The 26,036-nt window shown below is 34.2% G+C and overlaps 1 protein-coding gene across 2 annotated transcripts; it reads right to left on the reverse strand.

Moving 5' to 3' along the window:
- Nucleotides 1–845: 845 nt before the first annotated feature.
- LOC126820866 (programmed cell death 6-interacting protein) lies at nt 846–19,148 on the reverse strand. Of its 2 annotated transcripts, XM_050549001.2 has the most exons (18): nt 18,917–19,148; nt 17,610–17,664; nt 16,633–16,702; nt 15,865–15,992; nt 14,897–15,050; nt 14,383–14,492; nt 13,814–13,930; nt 13,341–13,563; nt 12,641–12,764; nt 11,763–11,940; nt 11,066–11,287; nt 10,342–10,501; nt 9,677–9,825; nt 9,280–9,414; nt 8,419–8,599; nt 6,887–6,988; nt 5,293–5,379; nt 846–3,422 (listed from the first exon to the last, which is right to left on the reverse strand). In XM_050549001.2, exons 1-18 carry the CDS (start codon nt 19,117–19,119, stop codon nt 3,142–3,144), a joined length of 2,679 nt encoding a protein of 892 aa, XP_050404958.1. In that variant the 5' UTR covers nt 19,120–19,148; the 3' UTR covers nt 846–3,141. The 2 variants fall into 2 exon arrangements, with proteins under 2 accessions (XP_050404958.1, XP_050404959.1); XM_050549002.2 differs by lacking the exon at nt 6,887–6,988.
- Between the last annotated feature and the right edge of the window lie 6,888 nt (nt 19,149–26,036).

A 26,036-nucleotide genomic window follows, 5' to 3' on the forward strand; every position in this document is an offset into this window, starting at 1 on the left:
AAATAGTTGAACTATCTGATGGTCTAGCAACTTGATTATAGGCTTGATAATGATTTATATAACGAGGGAGATAAGGACATCGACACATACCAGGTTAATTCAGGACTAACACACTACAACTTGTTTCAATAATTCTCGTGCGAGTAGTGCTCTTTAGCAGTCATGGACACAGTGAAAACCCACAAGGTACATGTAGGTCAGCTGACAGATACTGTGCGAGCTTGGGCTCGCTACTATGCTGCTTGACTCAATGACAGACCTTATGCTCTGAAGTACACACATTAGATTACTCAACAACCCCCACATCCCATAATTGGTTGGAACCATCAAGACTATTAACATGAATGTAGAAGGAACTCCGAAAGACTTAATAGTACCATTTAATAGTTTCAAGGGTTCAAAAGTGATAGCTGATTGATTAGGTACCTTTGAATCAATAATGATAACAAAACAAATCTGTTTTTTAATAGTTTAACCAATAAAATGTCTTACACATAAATTTACAAAAAAAGCAGTTTAAATTAAAAAAAGAAAAAGAACAAAACTATATATATATTTACGCATAAAAAATGAAATTAACAAACATATGAATTGCAGGAATTGGTTTTACATAAGATAACCTAATTTTAACCAATTTGTATAAAAACCCAGCATGCATTATAAGGATAAATTATCTTTCAGTTTTATAAATTTAAGTACTGTAAATATTTAAAATAAAGAACATTTGTCCCATTGCAAGGTCAATCTAAGAATACCGTTCTTCTAATCAATTCCAATGCTACCATTAGGTCAACAATGCTGCTGCCTAGGGTACAGATCTCAGTTTTGTGCAGTTTATTTTTGTATTTAAGAAAAATGATCAAAGATTGATGTTTCTCATTTCTTGAAATTAAGAATAGATTTAGCGGTTTTAAGTTAGTTGACATTTGAAAGATGTGGGTTTGCAAGTAGTTGGCTTGCCTAGACGAAGACTACTCTGGCACCCGTGCTGCTTCTAATGACAGAGAAAAAAAAATATAGCTAGTTATTAGTAAATTATGGATAATATAATCTGGCAAACCAAGCCACAGCAACACAGTCAGCTTACTTAAAACACAACATATATTATTCATAATGTTATGTGATGCAAAAAATTAATCTCTTGCCAAAGATAACATGGCCATTGTTTTCTATATTTGGTTAGTGAGATGAAAAAGAATCTCTTATTCCAATTATATCAGAATAAAGAGAATGATTCCTTTCAGTCTATATAGCCAGAAATTTGTTCTGATACAAAATAGAATATGGAAGTTATAGGGACCAATTTTAAGCTCTAATAAGTTCTCCTGGATCGAGATTCAGGTGCTTGATGGCTCTCTAGCTTAATCGAGCAGCACCTTGAAAAACAATGACTGATAACATTTTATGCAGTTGCGTCAAGATACGCCTATCAACAGATTAATTTTAGAAACAACAAAATATTAATAAAACTTTACATTTATATTTTATTATGACATAACATTTGCGGTATCACTTTTATGTCAAAGACTTTACGAAAATTTTAAAACTACCATATCAGATTTAAAGAAAACTATATTACACATGTATAACACAGTAACAATAATGACAGAAATACAATAAAGGTATTTTTTATTGTTCACTTCCTTTTATGCTAAAGGAGAAATGGTCAAAAAGAATGTGACAAAATTTTTGATGGAGAAAATATTGAACAAATATATCAACAGTTAAATTTAACAATGAAAAGACACAATTTTCCTTGGGATACAAAAATAATCTAATTATCCCGAGATATTTTAACATATTTGGTGGAAAATAACAGATCGGATAATCATCAGCATTAGTTTACCATATTTACATAATTACAAGTTGCATGTTAACAACAAATGATATTGTGCGATGCAGTGGTGTACACTGTGACCAGGGGCACGCTTAACGAAGCATCGGTCAAATTACTTGAATACATGTAAAATAAAGTTGTATAGTAAAATATTTGATTTCCATGTATTTATGTCTTACAGAAGCTTTGTGAAACGGCACCCAGTCTGAGTGTTTCATTTGATGAGCATCTCAAGTTTTGCTTTATGAGTTCAGAGTCGTTTTTTTTTTTTTCACTAAAACGGAATCAAACTAGTATGCCAAGTAAAGCATCCCACTGAAAAACACTTTACTAAGGGGGACAGTAATAGAATTGATTCCAGAAGAGGCAATTAGACATTTACATACTTGTGTTGTTACGATCAACTACAACCAACAAAAATCATACACTTTCAAATCATGGTTGAAGGACAACTACAACCTCATCTTGTCTTGCAAAATGTATAAATTAATATTAATAAGTCATTTGCATAAAATCTAGCTAAAGCTTAAATCACAACAGTTTAACAATTTAAACATTTTTCAAAAATATACATTCTATTAATGACATAACATAAACATGGTATTGTGAGAAAAAAAAACCACACAGAATTTGAAAGATATTTTACTACCAGGTCACAATCTTAGGTTATGTTCTAATACCAGTTATTCAAATATTCACCATTATTTCTTTTATGTTCTTGCAAGAAACTTATCTTCTGCCTACTTGACCATTACACATTTTGAACAATTATATTTAATATAATTTTTATATTAAAGTCATTATCCTGTATCAAAATACAGATGCGATGACATCCTTTGATGTTGGGTACCATTATTTCAAATAACGTAAGGGCAATCGTACATATTGGACAATTTCATCGAAATGAATATATGCGGGATAGTGTCTGTATTGTAAATTGTTAAAAATGGTCTTGAGCAACACATAGCATAATATATTGATACAACACTTGAGCTGATACCCACGTACAGTATCAAAATATTAATCAATGTTTCGCTCTGACAATTAAACTGCATATAATTCTGTGAATATATTTAGACATTTTGATTATTAGTTTAATTAACATTCTTCCTGTATTTACAACCACTAGCAACTGTTTAGATTTTAATTATAGTCTCTAGATTCCAGAAACTTGAAAGATACAAAATATGTAGTCTACTGTCAGTTTCTGATTTCTAGAAACTTGAACTTATAGTTATAGTCAGTTTCCAGATTCCAGAAACTTGGAACATTTAAAATTAGCCATTTTTCATAAATTACAAATCTTATCTCCATTGTGGGTTTTGTTGATTGGGATAAGGGGGTGCAGGATATCCTCCATGTGGGTAGTTATTTTGGGGATATCCTTGTTGTTGGGGATATCCTTGTTGTTGGGGATACCCTTGTTGTTGAGGATAAGGATACCCTCCTTGTGAAGGAGGTGGGGCCTGTTGGGGATATGACATATAAGGGTTGTATGAGTTGTAACCTGTTGGCATGGCAGGCATTGGGTAACCTCCACCTGGTTGTTGGGGGTATGGTGCATTCCATCCAGCTCCATATGACCCTAAAAACAAAATAAATTATAAATAATTCTGCCATACAAATAAGGTAGAAATTGATTTCTGCTACCAAACATCTATTCTTGAAAGTTACAACTATAAGTTTATGATATGAGATTTGAAATTGTAAAGTTAGAAATATATGAGGTGGCTTATGGGTAACAGAAGTTAATATAACAATATGATTAAAACACACATCCTATTTGGAAGTTGTTATACAACACGTTCTGGTTGATTTGAGGGATTAGCCAATAACAAGAGCATCGCTACCGCTGCAATATACGTCCACATTCCTGCTTTGATTGATATGGTACTTTTTAAAACTAGAAATGGGCGTGGCTCTGCCCCTGGGGGTCGGGCATGCACCAAAAACAATAGGGATCTTCCTTGGGGTATAAGGAATAAGTATACCAAGTTTGAAGAAAATCCAGTAAGAATTGCGCCCTGTAGGCGACACAAAGACACACGAAAAGAAAATGGGAAATGGGCGTGGCTCTGCCCCTGGGGGTTGGGCATGTACCCCAAACGATAGGGATGTTCCTTAGGGTACAAAGAATGTGTATGCAAGATTATAAGTTAAGAAATGTGGCCTGTAGACGACAAACAAACAAATACTAGAAATGGGCGTGGCTCTGCCCCTGGGGGTCGGGCATGCACCAAAAACAATAGGGATCTTCCTTGGGGTATAAGGAATAAGTATACCAAGTTTGAAGAAAATCCAGTAAGAATTGCGCCCTGTAGGCGACACAAAGACACACGAAAAGAAAATGGGCGTGGCTCTGCCCCTGGGGGTTGGGCATGCACCCCAAACGATAGGGATGTTCCTTAGGGTACAAAGAATGTGTATGCAAAGTTTCAAGATTATTAGTTAAGAAATGTGGCCTGTAGACGACAAACAAACAAATACTAGAAATGGGCGTGGCTCTGCCCCGGGGGGTCGGGCATGCACCAAAAACAATAGGGATCTTCCTTGGGGTATAAGGAATAAGTATACCAAGTTTGAAGAAAATCCATGAAGAATTGCGCCCTGTAGGCGAACCACAGACAGACACACACACACACACACACACACACACACACACATACATACATACACACACACACACACACAGACAGGGGCGACGGCATAATACGTTCACATTATGAATGTGGACGTATAAAAAGGTCTGTTGCAGCGAGTTCTAGGCGTGTGATGCACTGAACTGTGGGTATCCTACTACAAACATCAACGCTGATTGGTTAATCAAATGTCTGACACCATAGGGTCAAAAGCCGCTCGTATGATCCCTAACGCAACCTCTCAGTACAACTGATCAGATCTTCATGTAGTAGAGGCCATCGAAAGTACAAAAAAAATGCAACAGAATATAGATCTGTGTTTTGATCAGATTGTTAATATAAAACTAATTAAAAATAAGAGTAATAAGACCTTTTTATCTAGCCAATGGAAAATGCTTTGGCTTGGCAATAAAGGTTAACCAACAAATTTAACCAAAATGAAAACCCAAATATAATTTAGATCATTTAAATTAAAATTAGATTGTTAAAATAAAGATAAAATTTTAAATAGGATTATTCAAATAAAGATTAATATTTAATTAGATTATTGAAATAAAGATTCAATTTTAATTAGACTGTTGAATTAATGTGCATCTAAAGATATAATATAATTAGGTACAACACAAACTATGTTGTATTCCAAAACATACAAGTGTCATCTAGTGTTCTAGAAAGTGAACACAAACCGGTACTGTTTGTGGAAAACAGCTGTGAATATCTAAATGTATCTGATGCTACTTGATAGAGAGAAACCCCAGAGCAAAATCACCACAATTGAATTTGTAAATCTTTTAATTTGCTCCAAACACTACTTACCTTGGGCATAGTTTTGTTGTGGGGGTTGACCTGGGTAAGATGGGGGTGGATGTGAAGGGGGTGCACTTGAAGCTGGTGGGGCACTTGCTGAAAAACATAAATGTTTCAAAGCTACAAAAGTGACAAAATTTATTTCTAGAAGCTTACACAGTGAACAACAAATTATTAGGTCCCCCCGGCAAAGTTACCTGTGTTTACGGTTACGCTTGTGCGTAGGGGCCTTTAGCAGTGAGAGGAAACCGGAGGAAACCCTTGAGGTTGGACAGGCGACCCTAGTCCTTGTCATCTACTACCGGGGTAACGAAACCACATCAGTTGACTCAATGACAAACCTTATGATATAACGCGCATGTGCTAACCATTTGGCCACCCAATCCCCCTAGTTTATTAAAAGATTAATTTATTAGTTTGCGTAGTTCTATTCAATCTTAACCCAAAAACCCCACGAAACAAAAAAAGACAAAAAAAGACCGACCTACCCTATTTTTGGTGGCCAAGTAACCATATTTTGCCTTATAGGATGGGACAAGAATATAAGTGTGCTAATCCTATGTGGGTTGGATTATGCCTTTATAAAAGCAATGATTCCTAGAAAATGTTCTTAAAAAGGATATACTTCATTTTTTTGACAAATCTGAATAATAACCATTGAAGCAATAAATCTAAATAATTTTGTTGAAGACCACGAAGTGATTTAGGAAAAGAGGTTGAAATAATGTTAAACTAAAAGTGTCTTTTACATTATTGTGCAATGAAACGGGAATATGTTGAAAATTTCAGTCAAATTACTTCAATTGTGTTTAAATCTGTTGAAAACAAAAGCATCCGATGATCTAGAGAGTTGATAATGGGTTTGGCATGTGTATTAATGCCCAATTAATGATTTATATAACACTTGAAACCAAACGAAAGATCTGCATTAGGCAGATTTAGCTCTTACATAATGTATCTTTAAAGTTACAAAAAGCCAATATAATAATGGGAATGAAATTGTAATCCGATATTATTTTAAGTTTAGGTCATGAAATCTCTAGTATCTTATCATAAACACCAAAAAAAAAAAAAAAAATTACAATAACAAAAGCATAGGAAGGGATGCATATTCTGCCTGCTTTTGTTAAATAAGACAAAAAATCAAACTACAACTTGGCATCAATTTAAATTCTGTATTCAAAAACCTTTAAATTGATGTGTGACATCATTTATCTTTCAATATGGCAGAGATATTTAGCTTTGAAGTTATTATACACCATAGTATTAATTTTTAAGGAAAGAAAAATCAAAAATTACTAAAATATACGAAGCAAGTCTCTACAGCAACCAAAAACAATAACATATTTCATGAAATTCTATAAAGTTTTGGCCTTTCAGCTCTAAGGAATTAAAAAAAAGTTCATGTTTGAAGACAAGTGTGAAATATGATGGGGACACAAAATTCGTAAAATTTAATTTTTCGGGTTGTAACCAAAATAAGGGACCTACGACATGTGTCTTATTTAGCAAGAGCTGGTCAAAAATTTTATCTGGGACAGTACAGACCAGGTGGTTAGAAGGCATGCAAAATAAATTAAACCAAAATCAAAAATAAATTTACCATTTGATGGGGGTTCATTAGAACTGTTACTGGTGGGTGTTGATGTTGGAATTGTTGGGGGTGGGGGACGGGGAGGGGCCGTCCTAGATGCCGGAACTGGAGCTACACATAAAATACAACATCAACACACAATGTTAAACTAAAAATAATGAAAACTAAAGAATATTAAAGCTTCAAAGATTTAAAGGAATACACTGTCACCATACTCTATATCTAATACTAGAAGAAATTTCTATAGTCACATTTATATATGTCTAAAAATTGTTTCGAGTTTGTTTACAATATTTCATTGACTCTACAAATAATTAAAGGTCAAACTGGTGTCCACCATTATTACATATGTGATAGAACTGGTTAAACACATTACAAATATAATTTTAACACAGAGATCATTGCAATGATAGATGCGAAATGATGATTTGAAGAAGCGGAAGTGAAGCAAAAAATGAAAAACAAGAGTTATCCTTCTATATGACTGTCTGAAGTAACGAGCGATAACAGATATACAGCTGAATTTCTGCTCACAGATAATTCCTTCGAAGACCGAAAGTTGCTATATGAGACTGTGAGAGGATATCTGACGATTCATAAAAAGAATTGAATGTCACTAGATAAGAGAAAACGAACAAAAATAGAAATAGCCCAGGCATTACCATGTTTATATCAAGTATAGAATGAATAAAAACAAGGGAATGTACAGGCCTTTTCTATTTTTTTCTTATCTAGCGAGATTGAATTATTTTCTTCAAATCTTCGTTACACATCTATCGTAACAATGATCTCTGTGTTGGAATGTGTTTAACCAGTTCTATCACATATTTGACTAATGACTGACACCAACCATTTAGCAACTGGTACATAAAAGTATTGTCTACCCGTGAAGCAGTTCTAGACAAGATACATGCATTTTGTTGTACATTTTCGAAACAGACTGAAACTACTGCTCACTGGACTGCCTCAAACCGCCCCAGTCACAGAACTAGTACTGTATACGGTCCTTAAGGAGCAGTAGTTTTAGGTGGTCCAGGTACAGTATGAAGTTGAAATGTATTCCTTTATACTAAATAAACACAGAAAATAAATTGTTTAAAATAATAAAAGAAGGAGCTTTTTATTAATTTGATGATGAAGCTGATGGAAATAAATGAAAAGTAGAACTTTTAATTAAATAAGGAAGTTTTGTGATTTGGACAAAAAATTTATACCTCAAGAGGCACCTTATGTTGATTTGGCTCTTAAATTCTCAAATGAATACTGTTTGAAGAAAATGTCCTTAACTTTAAATTGAAACCATAATTTAATGTGAGTAAATAAGTTTCAGGTAGTTAATTCAATATGGTACCTGATACTTTAAGAGCAATTTGTTTGCATTAGACCAAAATCTAAATCAGCTTGGAAAAAGTTCAATCTTTTTAATAATGACTGAGACATTTTTTATAGACTGGCCATTTATCATGCTCCTTAACCAATAAACGTTAACAGTACATCTACCATAACACACTTATTTAAACAACATATAAGAGTTATCTAACCTGAAGAGGTACCAGGTCCACCCTGATATTTTGGTGTTGCTGGTGGAGCTTGTGTTGGTGTGTTAGCAATTTGTCTCTGTAAATCACTCATCAGCTCATCCTTCTCTGTTTTACGAGCAAAACAAAAGTCAGAAATTTTACTCTGAAGTCGTACTAATAGTGGTGTCAGATCATTATAAAACTGAAAGTAGAGTTTAAATAATAATAAATAATAACTAGATGCTGGTGCGATATATTGTTGAATCAATGTATTTCAATTCAGCATCACATATTTAATCGCAAGCTACTGAATCCTTTCTTCAAAATAATTCTTTTCTGTTTTTTCTTTCAGAAATACAGTCATTGGATCGTGTCCTCAGCTTTGGTTGAAACAATAATACTACAGTAAATGCTGTTTGGTAGTCAAACATGTTTACAATAAACAATCCAACCATAAGCACTTGTGTTTTCGGTATGTTTTTTACATTTGGGTTGGTACTAACATTATAATACCAACCATTTTATATACATTAAAGAAAATAGCAGTTAACTGTAAAATTTTGTGGATTTAGGTATTTCAAATATAATAGTAGCACTTGAAAAAATCAACATGGAAAAATTTGGTTCTTCAAATTGTTTGTAGACTATGCAAAACTGTTCACTCACATGAGTACCAGAAGTTTGACAAATTGAAAGGATATCTAGATCAGGATACGAATTGTGTCGTAATTAGTTACAACATCCAGCACTAACACTTATTTATAAATTATATAAAAATTAACAAAGATAGAATCGGGAATTAATTAGCTGTTTATTTCTTATGTATTTCACTCAGATTTTCTCAATGCAAGCCTCTGGAAAGTAAGGGCAAATAACTCTTACCTTAGTTCCTTCTTCCAGATTTCCTTTCAGTTCCATGTACATATCGAAACCAGATGCTAAATCTTTTAACATTGATTCTCGGCTAGCTGCTGATTGGTTAGATGATTTGGCATTACAGAAATCTGTGTTTGCATTCTGGAAAACAAAATATTTATATGTGCATAAAACAATATATACTACATTACCTGAAGAAAAGATGGAAAATTACACAGGTAAATTTGCCAAGACGAAAGTAATGTGCTTTTTTATAAAACTCCACAATATTGCTACAAGTGTATTAAAATAACAGACTACAAATTATCAGAAACTTTTGACTGACAGCAGTAGGGTAAAGTACAAAAGGAGCTAACATAGGCATTTTGTCTGATAAATTTAGAAAGTAAAATAAATAGTATACCTGAATGAGTGCCAATAATGTCTCCTGTCTATGTATGCTATCAGCTACTTGCATTCTTAGTGGAGCAAAAACTCGATCTAATTCTTCACATGATATAGATTCTTCATTTATCAAACCTTCTTCTGCTAAAGCTCGCATAAACTTACTCGCTGAAGTTATAATAATTACAATGAATAATATGTTACATTCAAATTATACCACTGATTTCATACAATGGGACCTCATTCTTTTCCAAGACATGCATGGTACTTCACGGAAGTGTTAGATTTGTCAGCAAGTTCTCAATTGGGTGTGTTCGAATCCAGAGTGTTCTGAACTGAACAGCACTGCAACCGAACTCACAGTTCTGTCGTCCCAATAACTGTTGTGATGTAAGCAGAATAGTGAGGTAATGAAACATTTCATCTCTCTTGTTTAGTGTAATGTTTTCTTATTCAATAACGTGCACACTTTGTGATCTGAAATCCTCTTATTTAATTTATTGCCACTGTTCAGTGGAACATTCAATTGAGTATCCCCTACTTCTATTTGCTAAATGATGCAATGCCATAGCTTCTCACCAGTTCAATTGTCAGAGACCAGTTCAAGTGTCAAGAGTCAGAGTTTAAATTTAAATGAAGGGTAAAGTGTTATCATTTGTTGCAGTAATTCAAAGTTCAACTCACTCATATCAAACTTGGCATCTTTCAATTCTGTTTCTACAACATCACGTTCAGCTTTCAGAGTTTCCACACCATCCATGTTTTTACGGAGTTCTTGTACAACTGGAGAATTTTGTAAGGCAGCACCAGGACTAGCAGACGGCAATGCTTTCTCCATTTCAGCCTAGAGAAAAATAGATCAACATCAGATAAGATAAAAGGAATAATTCTCCTAAGAAAACTATAACTTTAAGTGTTAATAAATGTTAATTATTTGTTTATAAATTAGTGAGTTTGTGTCTAGGTGATGGAATATTTCAATAAATGGTCACATCTATTAGCCGATTTTCAACAAATTTGCCGTAACTGTACAACAAGCCTGTAAATAACACACCTGTCACAGACATTGTCTGAAACAAATTTAGACTTTGTCAGGCATAACCCCTCTGGTGCCTGTTATTTTGTCTGGCACAGATTTGCAATTTTTCTGTGTTTTTATTGATATTATTAATACATGTCTGGCACACAAATTTAAAAATAGTTTGTCAGGTACAGCTGTCATCATTTCTTCCCAGTTAAATACAAATTCAATAGTGAGCACATTTTGGGTATAGTCGATTAAAAGCTGACAGAACATTATAACTTTGGGTCACCATTACAATTGAGTACTTTCTTCTCACTACAACAGTAATCCAGTATGAATAATCAGATATTTTGGTGTTACTCTAAATTTATCATAAATTCTCACCGTTGGTTTTGACAATATTGAAATGGCATTTTTGTGCTTCTCGTATTTTTCGTGGACTACTTTATCGGCTTGAATGGCATTGTTCAGAATAGTTCCATATTTCTGGCCCTCTTCTCGCATAGGTTTTGTTAAAACTTCAGATTTTGTACGAGTCCATCTTTCTTTGAACTGCTCACGAAGTTGATTGTCAGATTTCTCTTCCTCATCTAGCTGTCTATTACACTGTAAATACATAAATATATAATTTTAAATAATAGCAATGTTTCTGTTAATAACGCACGACTAGCAGTGGACACTGATGGCTAGCCCCGGATCTATTCACTTGATTTGATATATATGTTTGTTATTCAGTATTTGCAATATCTACATATATTGTGTGTCTTGTCCACAGCTTTGTCTTATGGGTTTTGTTTATGTGTGGCGTGGTCCTCCTTAACTAACTAATAGAATGACTAAGATCAATTTACTTATTTGTTTTTTTTTTCTAATTTAGCAATCAAACAATTTTGACAAGTGTATCCGATTCTAAAGACAACTTCAAAAAGGGGTCCTTTTGCCAAAGACAAATGGAATAATTCTTCCATTTTTAAAAAAGAGAAATGAAAAAACTGTCTTCTAGAGTGACTAGAAAGAGTTGGAGTGGATTAATAACAATATATGACTCTAAATAAATTAACATCATCAACTACACACATACTTCATCTAGAATTTCACGGTTACGTTGTAGTAATTCTGGTAAATCACTCATCAACTTATTGATATAATCTAAACCACCACACTGTTTGAGTTGGTCCCCTTTCTCTATAACAGAATGTGGTACTGACTGTCCAGATAAATCTTCAATTGCAGCTGGTAAATTTAAAGACGATAAAACCCTAAAACAAGAAAACAAATCAATATAATCCCACAATTTATCTCCCAATAACACATTCTACTGTAGATGTTGCTTGTGTGATAACTTTCATATTCTTCTGAGCGATGCCTCCTAGGAGATATCGCGTTAAATGAATATAATTTATACCTCAAGAATAATATTTATTTACTTATGGGCGATAAATAAAAACTTCTATTCATCTTTTTTGATATCAAAAAAGACTCGTAGGTGATTCTCTATTTCAGAGATTAGTTTTTAATGATAAAAATTAAGAACCCCATAGATACATATTAATAACTTTGACTTCCTAAATTGAACACTCTACAAGCTAGAAAATTTTTTTTTACTAAACTTTAAGTAATACTAATTGTTGAATATGCATTTTACTTTAAAATTTTAACGGTAAGCTTTGATACTCTTGAAGAATGTCCATTATGTATCTCTCCATCATATATTGTAAACAAATATCATTTTGATTACCAACCTATTTAACAATTAAAAATTTTTCAAAACCTATACGGTCTTTTCGAAATATGGTGGTTTGTTAGATTCACTAATTTTCGAACTGGCTATAATATATAATGTTTCAACTCCATACTGAGACTGGACATTATGAATTATTAACAATATTACTACTTTAAGGTTTTTCTTCTAAATACACATAGTTGGGGGTTTTTTTTACAAAAAAAGAATAAACAAACCCATTCATTAGCTGTGTTGCTTCTCTGAGTCGACCAATCTCTGTGTTAGCAATGAGTGCTTTACGGTTCTCGAATGCTATCAATGCTTCGTGAACGGGCAGAGGAACAAGTTTACTGAATAAATCTACAAATACAAACAGTTTTATATAATAATATCTCATAATCAAAACAATTTTATACTGATTTAATTTTTGCCACAAATGATCAGAATGTTTCATTTATGAAATAACCAGTGGTTGCCAGGCAACATACGTCCACATTCTGCAAGAGATGGATAGAGAACAAACTAAAAAAAACCCTGATTTTTCAAACAATCAGGGGCCATAATAATACATGTCAATTTCGAAAGGAACCGAGATCTTTGGGAGATACACCTATATTTCAAGCTTCCTTAAAACCGGACAAAAATTGTGACCTGTAGCGTGTACACAAACAAAATGTGAATGACGGACGGTTGGACGGAGAGGGGCAACGACAATATACGTCCCCATGAAAATTTGGGCATATAAAATTTTTTATAGCTATTATAAGACCACCATGGATTCAGTTTTGCATTAAAATTGTGACTTTATTATCTGTCTTTTTGTTAATAAATTTCTCTCTATATATCTAGAAATTCTAATTTCTGCCCTTATCTTTTCAGTTTTAATCCTTTTTTTTTTAGTAAATTACAAAACAGTTAAAAAAAATAATGACCCACCTTGGAAATTTTTACTAAAGGGTGCAGTGGGTAGCAGAGGTTTAGCAATGGCTGCTTTTCCAATAGGTGGCAGATTTTTTACTTCAGGTACTTTCTCATGATAGATAAAATCATTATCTTTCCTGGCTGCTTCCAGCCCCCTTTGAACTTTAGCTAATTCATTACGGAAACCGAACGTTGTTCCACCACGAGTTTGTGAAGCTATTAAAAGCTCATTGGCATGCTAAAAATAGAACATGTAGAAACTGATTAATAGTATGAACATCCATGAAATTATGGTTGTCTCCTCATTTAGTTTGCAGAATTTTTTTTGGGAAAAATATGTTTTCGAAATTTGGTATTTCAATCAATTAAACTCCCACGTGAGATATCAACTTAAATACAGTTTTTTAATTAATAAGGACTCCAAGATTTCTTAATTAAGTAGAATTTCTATTTCCTACTTTTATGGCTCAGTCACTATGGCTACTCACCTGAAGTCGCGAAATTTCTTCACCATAATTTTTTGCCTGAGCTGAGACTTGACTTTGATAATATTCAGCCATAGCGTGGAATGCAGCCTGTTTCATGGCGACTGTGGATATCCAATCCTATAATAATTAATATACAGAAATCAATCAAAAAGTTTCAGATCTAAGAACTAAAATGAGTCATGAAATTATTGCATTTGGCCATTACCATAATCAAATCAATTCCTAGTAATGTACTCAGAATGTGGTTTTACTTGCTTCATAAATTTTTATTTTATAAATAACCTACTGAAATTTAATCTATTGTAATATGGCTGTCACATTAATAGTAATCTGATATGGACATAAAGGAAGTAACTAATCTGTCTGATTTGTTAACAGTAGTAGGAAATAAAATGCAGCAGTTTGTGACATGTTTTTGCATCCATTACATATTCACAAAGTATTCTTGCTTTACAGTGGTCCAAATCTTATGGATAAGAAAAGACAAAACAATCTGTTTGAGGGAACATTTGTAAAGGTCACAACACAATTTCTAAATACAATCTTTACATTTTAATAATTTTCATTACCTTTGGCCATAGTTCTCTAATAGAAGCTAACTGCATGAGTTTCATAGCATCAGCATAAAGTTCTGATGTTTGATATGCTAACTTGGCTATCATAGCATCCTTCATTTTATCTACAAATAAGAATTAATGAATTAGTCAAATCAAAAAACTTTCCTTAATTACACTTGGCATTTATAGTATAGCAGTCATAATTGCCCAATATTTACAGTGTAGCAGTTATTTGATTTATTACTAAAGAAACTGCTTTGATCGATTAATTATTTCAGTCAGGAAAATATTCTGAAACTATTGAATGAGAGGTGTTTGTGGAATGTCACACTTCCTATCAATAGCAATTCAAAAGGCTAGAGAGAGAATCTGATACTTCAGACAACTATTGGAAGGGCTTATAGGGACACTCAGCCCCAGAAAGCCTTGTTGTGGCTATGCTATTGAACAGATAGTGCCAAATGTAATTTTATGACCAACTAATACTATTGCATGTACCTGTTGATAGTAAACTTAGTAAACATACCATTAGTTGCTTTTCTATAGAAAGCCTCCTGTCCCTGAGCTAACATCAACGAACTTAAAGCACTGACGGTGTCTGGGTTTAAATCTGGTGTGGGATCTTGTTGAACATGTGACATCACGATATCTTTCAAATGGCCATATATACCACATGATTGCTGTAATAAAATATAAGAAATGATGTTAGTAATAGTAGATCTGGTGTAGGGGCCACAGGAATTTTCTAAAAAATTCTCTTTAGAAATTTTAACTGGTCTGTGACCTGAAAAAAACATATTTGGACTGGTGTTATAAAGTATTTTCTAAAAATAAATACTGATTGTACTTCAAACTTATATATTACTTTGCAGTCTAGAAACCTCCAAACTGTAGTTGAGCAAAAAGTTGATTTTAGAGTTTTATGTCAAAAGCTTAAACACATAACCCATTATTGGAAAACCACATTTCATTGTTTTTTAAGGCGAGTGATTGCTCTCGAGCGCCAGATGCGCACCTGACTGTCGATCGAGGGGAGATTTTTCTCGTTCCTCTTATAATTAAAAACCGCTCTCCTTTCTAAAGTCATGAGCGATTTATTATGATTTATGAAATCAGGAATGACCCCATTACATGTAGTTATTGATCTTCAGAACCATTTCCCATACACACAACTAATCACTCTCCTTAAAATCAGATCACTCCTTTAATATCTAATTGACTCTTCTAATCGAAACTGGGGGAGCTTTTTTAGGGGAGCAAACTTTTCAATTTGTTGATTAAGGGGAGCTTTTTTCAACTCTCCACTAAAATATGAGTAAAGTTAGCCTAACAAAATGTACCAGGTAAAGTCGGAACCCTGGTGTGGATCAATAGATCTACCAATATTTATTATAATGTATTTTTTGCTTTAGAAAATTGTGATCTAGTTCAAGTAAATCTAAATCAATTTCCCACTAAATGCACATAAATGCCTGTATTTATTCTATATTCTACCTGGAAATATTTAGCAGCTGTTTTTAAGCCCTCATCACTATCTGAGTTTTGAATTGATGCTATCTGACTCTGTAACGCAGCAATATTGAATAACATACACACTTTCTCGTAAGCTCCACTGGCAATAGCTGTAAAATATATAAATATATATCAATTTATAAGATTTCACTGGACACCTTAAAAAAAGTGGATTTATGTGTGCAATTTAAGCACAAATAAGCAAAGATTTAGCCCAATTACCTGGTCTGAACCAGATTTTTTAAATGTGGAAACACAATTCTTTTAAGGACTTGCATTCTATGAGTGACTTTGGTACAAACAATTGCAATGATCACTTTGCCATTTTGGGAAGTACATAGACAAAATTCCCCAGGCATTTAAATGGCATGGAATACATTGCAGCTTTTATTTCTTCGAAAGGGTATCATAGAGCTTCAGACAGTTGCACTAGAAAGAGTTCTATGAGTCTTTCACACAGAATTAACCAGTTTTATTCATTGAAAAATATCTGAGACTGCTCCTAAAAATATCAGTACATTCTACTGATCAAAATCAGTATAATTTTATATGCTACTCAATGTGAGCATATCCACATGCAGCGTAAATAAATCAATAGTTGTTGTGGTAGGAGAAAAATTATCACTAGTCAGATGGGAGACTGAAAATAACTGCCTCACAAATAATAAATAACTTAGATACAAGGACTATCTGACCAGATGATGACCAACCATATTTCAAATTACCCAAGTGTTTCTTACTTCAACCTACCCAATGATCGCTTCCCTGATAAAAATGATCCAACATCAAAGGCATCTTTCCATTTAAACTGAACTCGAATCTGTAACAATTGAAAATAAATGTTTTAATGTCCGAAATCCAGTATAAAGCACTTTCCTGATATAGATTATCACCCTGAATGTAGGTCTTTTGTGGCATTTTTCAAAGTCAGTTTCAATCATTCTAGCCTAAATTGTCTCTACATGGACTGCAACGAATATTAGTCTCTACAGCCTTTCTGAGTAACTGGTTGTTTTTCTGTTTGTATATTGAGTTGTCTGCATATTTCAAATACAAGGTGAAGGTCATTTTTCCTCTCAACCAGTCGTACGAGAAACATTATTTGACCTTTGTCCAAATATACAAATTTCACACTATTTTATCCAAGCTATATATTCGTTTCAGTCAAAGCTAGATCAATATATCCCAAACTGCTCATTATTTAGTGCTATATTTTGGTAGAACTATTGGGAAATTCATAACATCTGTCGTCTCATACATTTCTCACAGAAAAAAAAATATGCATAAATGTCAATTCTGGGGTTTTTTTGGTATATTTTGCCTTTGTAAAAATATTCAGAACTACTTTTTAACTTTCACAGGGTCAGAGAGAGAGGGAGGGTTTAACGTCCAGTCCACTCGACACAAACCAGGTCATTTCGGGACTAACATATGGTTCAATTTTATTTCCATAATTCGTTGCGCGTTGGGGTCTTTAGCAGTGGGAGGAAACCGGAGGACCCGGAAAAACCCCAGAAGGTTGGCCAGACGACCCTACTCCTTGTCACGTACAACCGGGGAATCGAAACCACGCCAGTTGACTCAATGACAGATTTTATGATACAGCGCGCACGTGCTAACCATTCAGCCACCCAACCCCCCAGGGCCAAAGATATTAATGTTATTTTTCATATAAAAATTTTTTTTTAAAGTAGTATTCTCCTTCAACCTAATAATCAATGCTCTACCTGATTTTCTGTAATAGGTAATTTATTTTCTATAGCAACTAGTTGATCATAATATCTGTAAAAAAAAAGAAAAAACAACACATTGTTTATTTGTTATAACTGAGAAATCACTTAGCCACCGTGACCCCCCACCCTTGCAGTAATTTGAGGCAGTGCAGTAGATAAGAAAGTTGAAGAGTACTGGAACAGTATCTAAAATTTATGCCTTGGAATGTTTTATGATTTGAAGAATTTGGGTTTATTTAGAAAGTAACAGTGCTTGGACCTAAAGAACACCATGCTATACTACTTTATCGAAATTATTAACTGATAAAGTTTAAAGTTGCTTAAAGTAAAGTTAAAGTAGCTAAGTCTCTAACTCAATATCATACAAAGTCTTACACCTTGAAAATATGAATTATTTGTCAATTCAAATCAACATTGATGTTGTGATCTTACCGGGAAAAGGTAGGCTTCTGATATCTAATATTTAAGACAAAATAACCATTTTACCATTGGTACACGAATCGTGTACCATAGTGCGTTTCAGCGTCATTTGTAACAAGTGACCAGAAAGAACGAGGCTAGACATATTCCACAACACTCCTGTCAAACATCTTATCTGGAGATCATGCACAATAGACTGGAATAACCGGACGCTAGAAATTGCCATTCGGTTGAGACTCAGGACGTATTTGGCTGGACATAACTGATTTGAAATTAGAGGTTAAAACGAAACAATTGAATGTAATTCAGTTTATATACAATCAGATTACATCATTATATATGCGTTGCAACCCATTAGGGTCAATTTCTAGGTCCCAAATATTAGCTCCTTTAAATATTGTGGCATCATGGCAACAGATGACCACCAGTCGTAATCAGGATATATATATATCCTGAATCGTTCACTAATGAGCAGATAACTTATTGTTGGGTGTGTCCCAACTAAACTGAATTAAACTTACTACTGGACCATTCCTGATATAAGCTTATACTTTATAAATCTAATACACTGCTATTGATTAGACGAATGTGATAATCAAACATGACAAAATGTCATTATAAGCTCTCTTAAAATAGAATGATAGACTCATTTACACAATATTTTATTTCGAAATCCACAAAGACTGAAAGAAATTCTCAACATCTAATTGTTGAAAGCCTATTATTTATCTTTCTTTAATTGAATTTTACTTAGGACACATACAATTAAATAAACATTGGATCTTGTAGATTGGGTGTGTCGAAATTAAGTGAGGCCAGACAGTTGTTCGTTTCGTTTCATTGTTCGAAACAAAACGAAAAATATAAATTTTTACACTCACCGATAGAGAACTTCAAGTGCAGATTCGTGTTTGTCAACCGATTTCGTGATCATCAAATTCCTTAATTTGTTAAATTCGCTAAGGGCAGTATTGTAGTCATCTGGTTCTGCAGATGAAAACGTATTTTGAATAAAACTACGTAATGGTTTCACAAAATCAACATCGTAAGTCTTCTTTAACGGTACTGATAGGTACATCGCCATCTTGATTTGTTTGATCACATGATCTACAGATACTATTTATAGGTTTAATTGACGTCACTCTATCTGATTCATGAAAGCGTGCAGTTTGATAATAATTTATCGTTTGTTGAATGGTCAACTGTTTTCTTTAAATTTGGGATTGGCCTGCTAGCTAGTTATAATAAAGAAATGGCCAAAGAAATAGAAAACTTTAAATATTTTTGAACAGCTAAATCAGAGTAGCGGGATGTTTTTTCAAAAGTTTTTCGGTGGACCTTATACTAGCTTATACATAGTGATAGTACATATTAAAAGAAAGGTCCATGTTTTTTCTAACAGAATTAGATTAAACATACATTATGCAAAAGCTAAATCTGCCTATTATTGCAGATCTTTCTTTGAAAAACAATTAAATCGATAAGTGGATAATCGAGACTGTGTTTTATCGTACTGACTTTAGTAATGGTGATCGAGGCTAGCCTAAAATTCAAAAACTAAATATTTCCGTTCAGAGTGCAGCCATTTGACTGAAATTTTCAACTTACGTTAGCTTTTTTATAACTATTATAGCGAGCACAGTCAACTCTTTATCTAAGCCCCCATAATGCCTACCTACCTACCCATGTCTACCTATGTCTGTTCCAAACGCAGGAGTCAGCTTGCTCCTCTATATTTGGCTCTATTTCATCATCTATTTGAGTAATTTGTCTTCTCCCGGTTACTTTTCCTTCACTACATGAATATGAGTAGTCGTACATCATGGGGTGGTTATGCCACAGTCGATCTAATCGGTTACCGAAAGATTTTACGTTTTTGGCCGTGATAACTGATTCTGGTAAGCTGTTCCAGTCTTCTATACTACTCTGTTTGTGAAGTAATGTCTACGTATTTCCAGTCTAGATCTATTCTTAACTAATTTCAGTAAATGTCCACGAGTCTGGTGAAAAGTACTCTTATTGATCGGTAGTAAATCTTCTGTTACACATTTGTCATATCTACCAGTTAAAATTTTATATGTCTCGATCATATCGCCTCTCAGTCGTCTAAATCTCAGTGATGGCAGCTTTAGTTTTCTGAGTCGTTCTTCATATGTCAAGTCCTTCATATCTGGTAACATTTTAGTGGCCCTACGTTGAACATTCTCAATTGATTCTATGTCTTTAATTTTGTATGGGTTCCAAACGCTACTCGCATATTCCAGGTTAGGTCTGACAAGCGATTTGAACAATAGACAGAATGTTTTAAAATTCAAGTATTTAAATGACCTCCTGATTATCCCAACTATTTGATTTGCTTTATTCACTTGTGTCTGTATATGCTTTTCGAAATTAAGCTTTGAGTCGGATTCAACAGATTCTAAATTAACATATGAGCCTGCGTAGGTTGGCATCGTGTAGTTTGTGGTTCTTGGTTGCTGTCTTTTACCAGAGATAGACAAGACTTTACACTTGTCCGGATGAAAATGCAATAGCCATTTTTCACTCCATCTAAAAAGATTAATGATATCATTTTGGACTATTTCAATGTCACTTTGATTGGTAATTTCCCTATATAACTTCGTATCATCTGTAAACATGTATACATCAGATTCCACAGTTAGAGGTAGATCGTTAATAAATAGAACAAACAAAATTGGTCCCAATACAGAGCCTTGCGGTATACCACTCGTCACACTATGCCATTTTGAAAAGGATCCATTTAGTTGTACTCTCTGTTTTCGGTTACTCAAGAATTTCTTAACCCATGTACATGTCTGATTGCTTATACCATAAGAACGTATTTTGTTTACTAATCTTATATGTGGTACCTTATCAAAGGCTTTCATGAAGTCAGTGTAAACGGCATCGATGGTTCCACCATTGTCGAGTATGGTAGTCCAATGGTCTAGTACCTTCAGGAGTTGTAGTGTGGTAGATCTGCCACCCATAAAACCAAATTGTTTTACACTAAATAAGTCAAATCTGTCCATATGTTGGATAATTCTTTTTCTAATTAACTTTTCCATTAACTTGCATATTATACCGGTAAGACTAACATGTCTATAGTTGGATGCAGAGTTCTTACTTCCTTTCTTAAAGAGTGCTGTTATTTGACCAATTCTCCATCCTTCGGGTATTGCACCTGTTAAATATACTACAGAGTGGCCTATCGATAGTATCTGCTAATTCATACAGTATCTCTTGATCTGGACCAGGTGATTTTGTAGTATTTTGTTCCTTTAATTCAACAGTTGTGAAATCATTGTCGTTTGAATTTTCATCGTATTTTATATTTTCAAGTAAAGTTTCATCATCATCGTTTTCTATACTAAAAACACTACTGAAAAATTCAGCTAATATCTCGGCTTTTTGTTCATCGTCTGAAGCAATAACTTTCTTTCCATCACGTACCGTGTGTATTTCACTATTAGTTTTTGCCGATTCAGCTATCTGCTTTTCACGGTTCTTCCGTTCCATTGAAATAATCGATTTTGCCTTTTTTCGGGCTTTAGTGTACTCTTTGTAGCCTTCGCTATCTTTTTTCAATCTGTATTTTTCCCAGCTTCTATGTTTCTTTCTAATAGAGCGTCTAGCCTCCGGGCTCAGTGGGGTGTTACCTTTTCTAGTACCAACACGCTTAGTCGGGATGTTATGTTGCATGGCTAATATTAGTTTGTTCATAAAAAATGTCTACCATTTCTGTTGTGTCTTTACCCTGTAATGTTTCAGTCCAGTCTATATCCAGTTCCTGTCTAAGTTTAACATAATCTCCTTTGAAATAGTTGAACTTTTCACTCTTTGTGTTTTCATAGCTAAGGTAGCATTTAAAATTAAATGATAATACACAATGATCACTGCGGCCGACCGGATCCAAGTATTCAATATTCTGTATATAATTACTATCGTTCACAATTATAAGATCTAGTAATGATGGCTCTTGATTTATGCGATACCTTGTTGGATGGTCCACTGCTTGTTGAAAATAACAATCTCTAATACATTCTAGAAAGTCCAGGCTAGTCTTCTCTCTTGCAGTCCATGAATCCCAATCTATATCAGGAAAATTATAGTCGCCTGTCAACAGAATATGAGTAAATTCTTCATGTTTACTAATATTGAGTAATAGCTCACTTAATTCATTGTGATTCTCCTCTGAGGATGACGGACTTTTATAGATACACCCAACTAACTCTGGGAATAAGTCATAACCATCTATGTTAAATTCTGCCTTAGATGTACTGTATCTACTATTCTTCGGTAACGCTTCTGTAATAATGATAATATTCGGGTCTGACTCGTCGTTAATAAAACGTGTTCTAAATTCATCAATTTTATTCATGAAACTATCTGCATTTGTGTACACACATTTTAGTTCACTTAAAAGTTTAAAATGCTTTCCACCAATAACATTTGAACTACGCATTTACAGGTTTATATACAGTCTTAGAGTGATTTAATTTCGTTTTACTACCACCCTGATTGTCTTCCTTTCCCACGGGGGGCCTCGAACTATGTGACGGTGTTTCCCCGATTTCTCTTCAGCATTTAGCTTCTTGGCCTCATCAAACATGGCTTTATTCTGATCTCTTTCATTTTTTGTCATATCGTGTGATATACTAATATTTTTGTATGGACTCTTCTCATCCACATCTTTCAGCTTACTAAGTTTATTCATAAAGTTTTTCTTTACTTCTGTATTTACAAATATTACCTTCATAGGTCTTGATCTAGTTTGAACACTTATCTCGCTTTCCTGGTTTTCTGTTTCTTCCTCGTTGTCGCCATCTTTGATCTTCTTCTTCCCGATCCTTACTACAGATTTAATTATATTTTTCTCTCTTATAGTGCTTTCCCTGATCTCCGATACCTTTTTATTTACAGTATCTTCAATAGCTACAGCGTTACTAATTATATTTGTATCAAAATTCCCAGACTCATCTACAATACGCTTAGCAATTACTTCCACCTCTTTAATAAACATCCGCGATAGCTAGAAATTTATTATTTATTATTAATCATCAACCTGCCATTGATAAACTTATATACCCTACTTCAATAAAATACAATACTTTTTTTCAGAGATTTTCGAGAAATGGTGATAATCCGAGTATAAACGATAATATATTGAATTATTGTGGTTGCTCAGTAAGAAAGAAGCTGCCTCGCTCCCGGTGTTGGCCGAGAAAGTTCCTCGAGTTTTTTTCCGGCGTCGCCTCCCCTTGCCAGTGGTGCAGGATAGGAGCCCTGGCAAGGAACAGTGTCTAACTATTCGGATGGGACGGAAAAACGAGGTCCCGTGTGCACAATGGCGTGCACCTAAAAGAATTAACCCATAGATGACAGCTGGAATTCGTTGTCCGCGGTGCCGTTGTTGGGGCACAATTTTCCTTACAGAACACTCACTGAATGGCGTATGCTCGTCTTCATCCAGTCAGTACAGAAAAGCTGGACGCCAAACCCCATTTCATTCATTTCCTATCCCGAGATGCGAGTTTGGCAATCTCAAGTTGCATTACGAAGTAGTTATCCCCCTTTAATTAGAAATCAAACGCCTTGGGTTAAAATTTAACCGACGACCAGAGTAAACCAAGGAGAGCGACAAATTCAAAAAGTTCTTACTTCGCGAAACCGAAATTATTTTTAGCTCTACCACCATCGACACTCACCAGAAAAGAGTCATTTTCACTCTAATTCTGTGAATTCATCCAACAGTAGTGGATCGTTCTAAGGACTTCCATTAAGCAGGTTTTGGCATGATTTGATGACCTATAACTCCCTTGATTTCCAATTAAACCGACACCAAACTGTACTATACGATTTGATAAAACCTAACTGCTCCGCGAAATTTTTGTCCATTTTAAAATGGTCGCCGAACAAGAATTAGAGCGCGCGTTATTTCACGTCGTCTTGAAAATACAGAAAAACTGTTCGGTAAGATAAGTTTAAGATTTCAGTATTCCACTCTTCACTATTTGTAACATAATTAATTATTTCTATTCAAACTGTGATGATATGTGTTGAAAATTTTGAAATTAAACCTAGTTTTACTTGCGAAGTTAAACCCAGTTTTACTTGCGAAGTTAAACCCAGTTTTACTTGCGAAAATCCTCGAATAGTATGTAGCCACGCACTAGACAGGCATAGGCGTACGAGGCGGGGGGGGGGGCGGGAGGGCACCGGCCCCCCAAATATTTTCAGGAAAAAAAATAGAAATCTGAAAAGAGCTCAGAATTGTGAGATCGGTCATTAGCCGAGGAGTTTTTGAATAATGGGGTCGGGAAGCGTCGCCCCGTCTGTCGGGTTTTGAATATTTTTAATAATATGGAAACGGAAAGAAAGCAGTCCAGTCAATGATGAACACGTACGTCATCTGAATAGAACTAGCACGTAGCACGTACACATGGCCTTTCTCAGTTTTTGAGTACTGTGTTCCTGTATACTGGTCTATCTTGATTCTAGATCTATCTATCTTAGATATGGATAAAAAAAAATGTGAACTGTCATATAATGAAAAACGTGGCAAAAGTAAATCGTAATACGGAATATATAGATTGTAAATTTGAACTCTTTTAAAATGGTCATTCATATATTAAAAGTAGATAACGTATATACAAGTCTTCTATACATCTGAGATCTGGATAAAAAATGTGAAGTGTCATAAAATGAAAAATGTGGCAAAAGTAAATCGTTCGACTTGTTCTTGTTTTCGTAGTAATAGAGCTTGTATTTTAAAGATGACTTTTTACCAGTTTTTATGCTGCAACTGACATAATTTACTACCCACTCCAAATTACTAGAAAGTATTCGAAATGCCTGGAAATCGCGTCTACGGCCGTCTGGTTTTCAAAATTTTCTGGGGGAGGCCCCCCACACGCCCAGTCAGACGCTTCGCGCCTCGGGAAAATATGCTGGCCCCCAAACAAGTTCGGCCACGTACGCCTATGTAGACAGGACGCGGATATACAGTATTGCAGCTAAATTCACCCGAAATTGTTTTTCTCTGTGCAACCCAGCGACAGCTAGTCAGCACCAACAATCACCGAGAACATGCAATTTGCCCTAAAGTTTACGGACTAATTAAAATTCTTCAATAGGGGACGACATGTTCTCCCAAAGATTAGAACCTTTTAAATTTTTGATATAGGTGCTTTACTGTTGAAAAAATATATATTTTTATTTCATAAGAAGCAACAGTAAATGTGTTTAAACAACACAGTGGGTTTTGAAACGCGTTTTTTCCATAAAAGAAATTAGACCAGAAAACAAGCATTATTCCCCACCCTGCACCGACTATTTGATGCATAATAAATATGTAATTCTAATATAAATATGGTATCGTTCTTTAACGCGAACGGTGTCAAATTCATTGTTTTCTATCCGCAATAACAACGGTTGGTTGCAACAGAGTTTTAAGGTCCATAATTTAAAGCGGAAATTGCAAATTTTTAAGTTATATTTTTAAAATTTATTAAAATAAAGCCTGAAAATAGATGGTATCCATAAACAGTCCTACTTTGTTAAAGAATAATCCTATAATTCACTATTGCCAGTTGAGAAATTGGCAAAAATATCATTTTCCTCTTCATTTTCAAACGTTTGAAAAAAGCTACTCCATGTTGGAGAATAGAAAACAAGGGAGGTAATTGGGAGGTAATTGTGTTATTATTTCCTGTATTTATGAGTTTTAAGTGTAAGAATGACACCTATGATCGTATAATTGTGAGTTGACAACATTGAGCAAAAGACATAGAAATAATTACGTTTTGACTTTCTTAGAAAATTTGCAATTTCCGCTTTAATATGTTTGCCCACTTGAACATTCTTGGAACAAGATGGAACAATGGTTAATCATTTTCAGCGACGACAGATTGTCATACCACAAAACAAAAGAATCGACACTTATTTTTTTAAATTGTAATTGGCCCCAGACCAAAGTGCTCCACAGTCTTGATACGCATG

The sequence above is a fragment of the Patella vulgata genome, chromosome 5 (assembly GCF_932274485.2).
Source record: "Patella vulgata chromosome 5, xgPatVulg1.2, whole genome shotgun sequence".
Lineage (NCBI taxonomy): Eukaryota > Metazoa > Mollusca > Gastropoda > Patellidae > Patella > Patella vulgata.

Excerpts from the sequence above, each read along its gene's own strand:
- LOC126820866 (XM_050549001.2), bottom strand. The coding sequence starts at position 19,119 with ATGGCGATGTACCTATCAGTACCGTTAAAGAAGACTTACGATGTTGAT. Across the intron at positions 11,288-11,762 it reads ACCGTGAAATTCTAGATGAA|TGTAATAGACAGCTAGATGA; the intron begins GTATGTGTGTAG and ends ATGTATTTACAG. Across the intron at positions 5,380-6,886 it reads TAATGAACCCCCATCAAATG|CAAGTGCCCCACCAGCTTCA; the intron begins GTAAATTTATTT and ends TATGTTTTTCAG.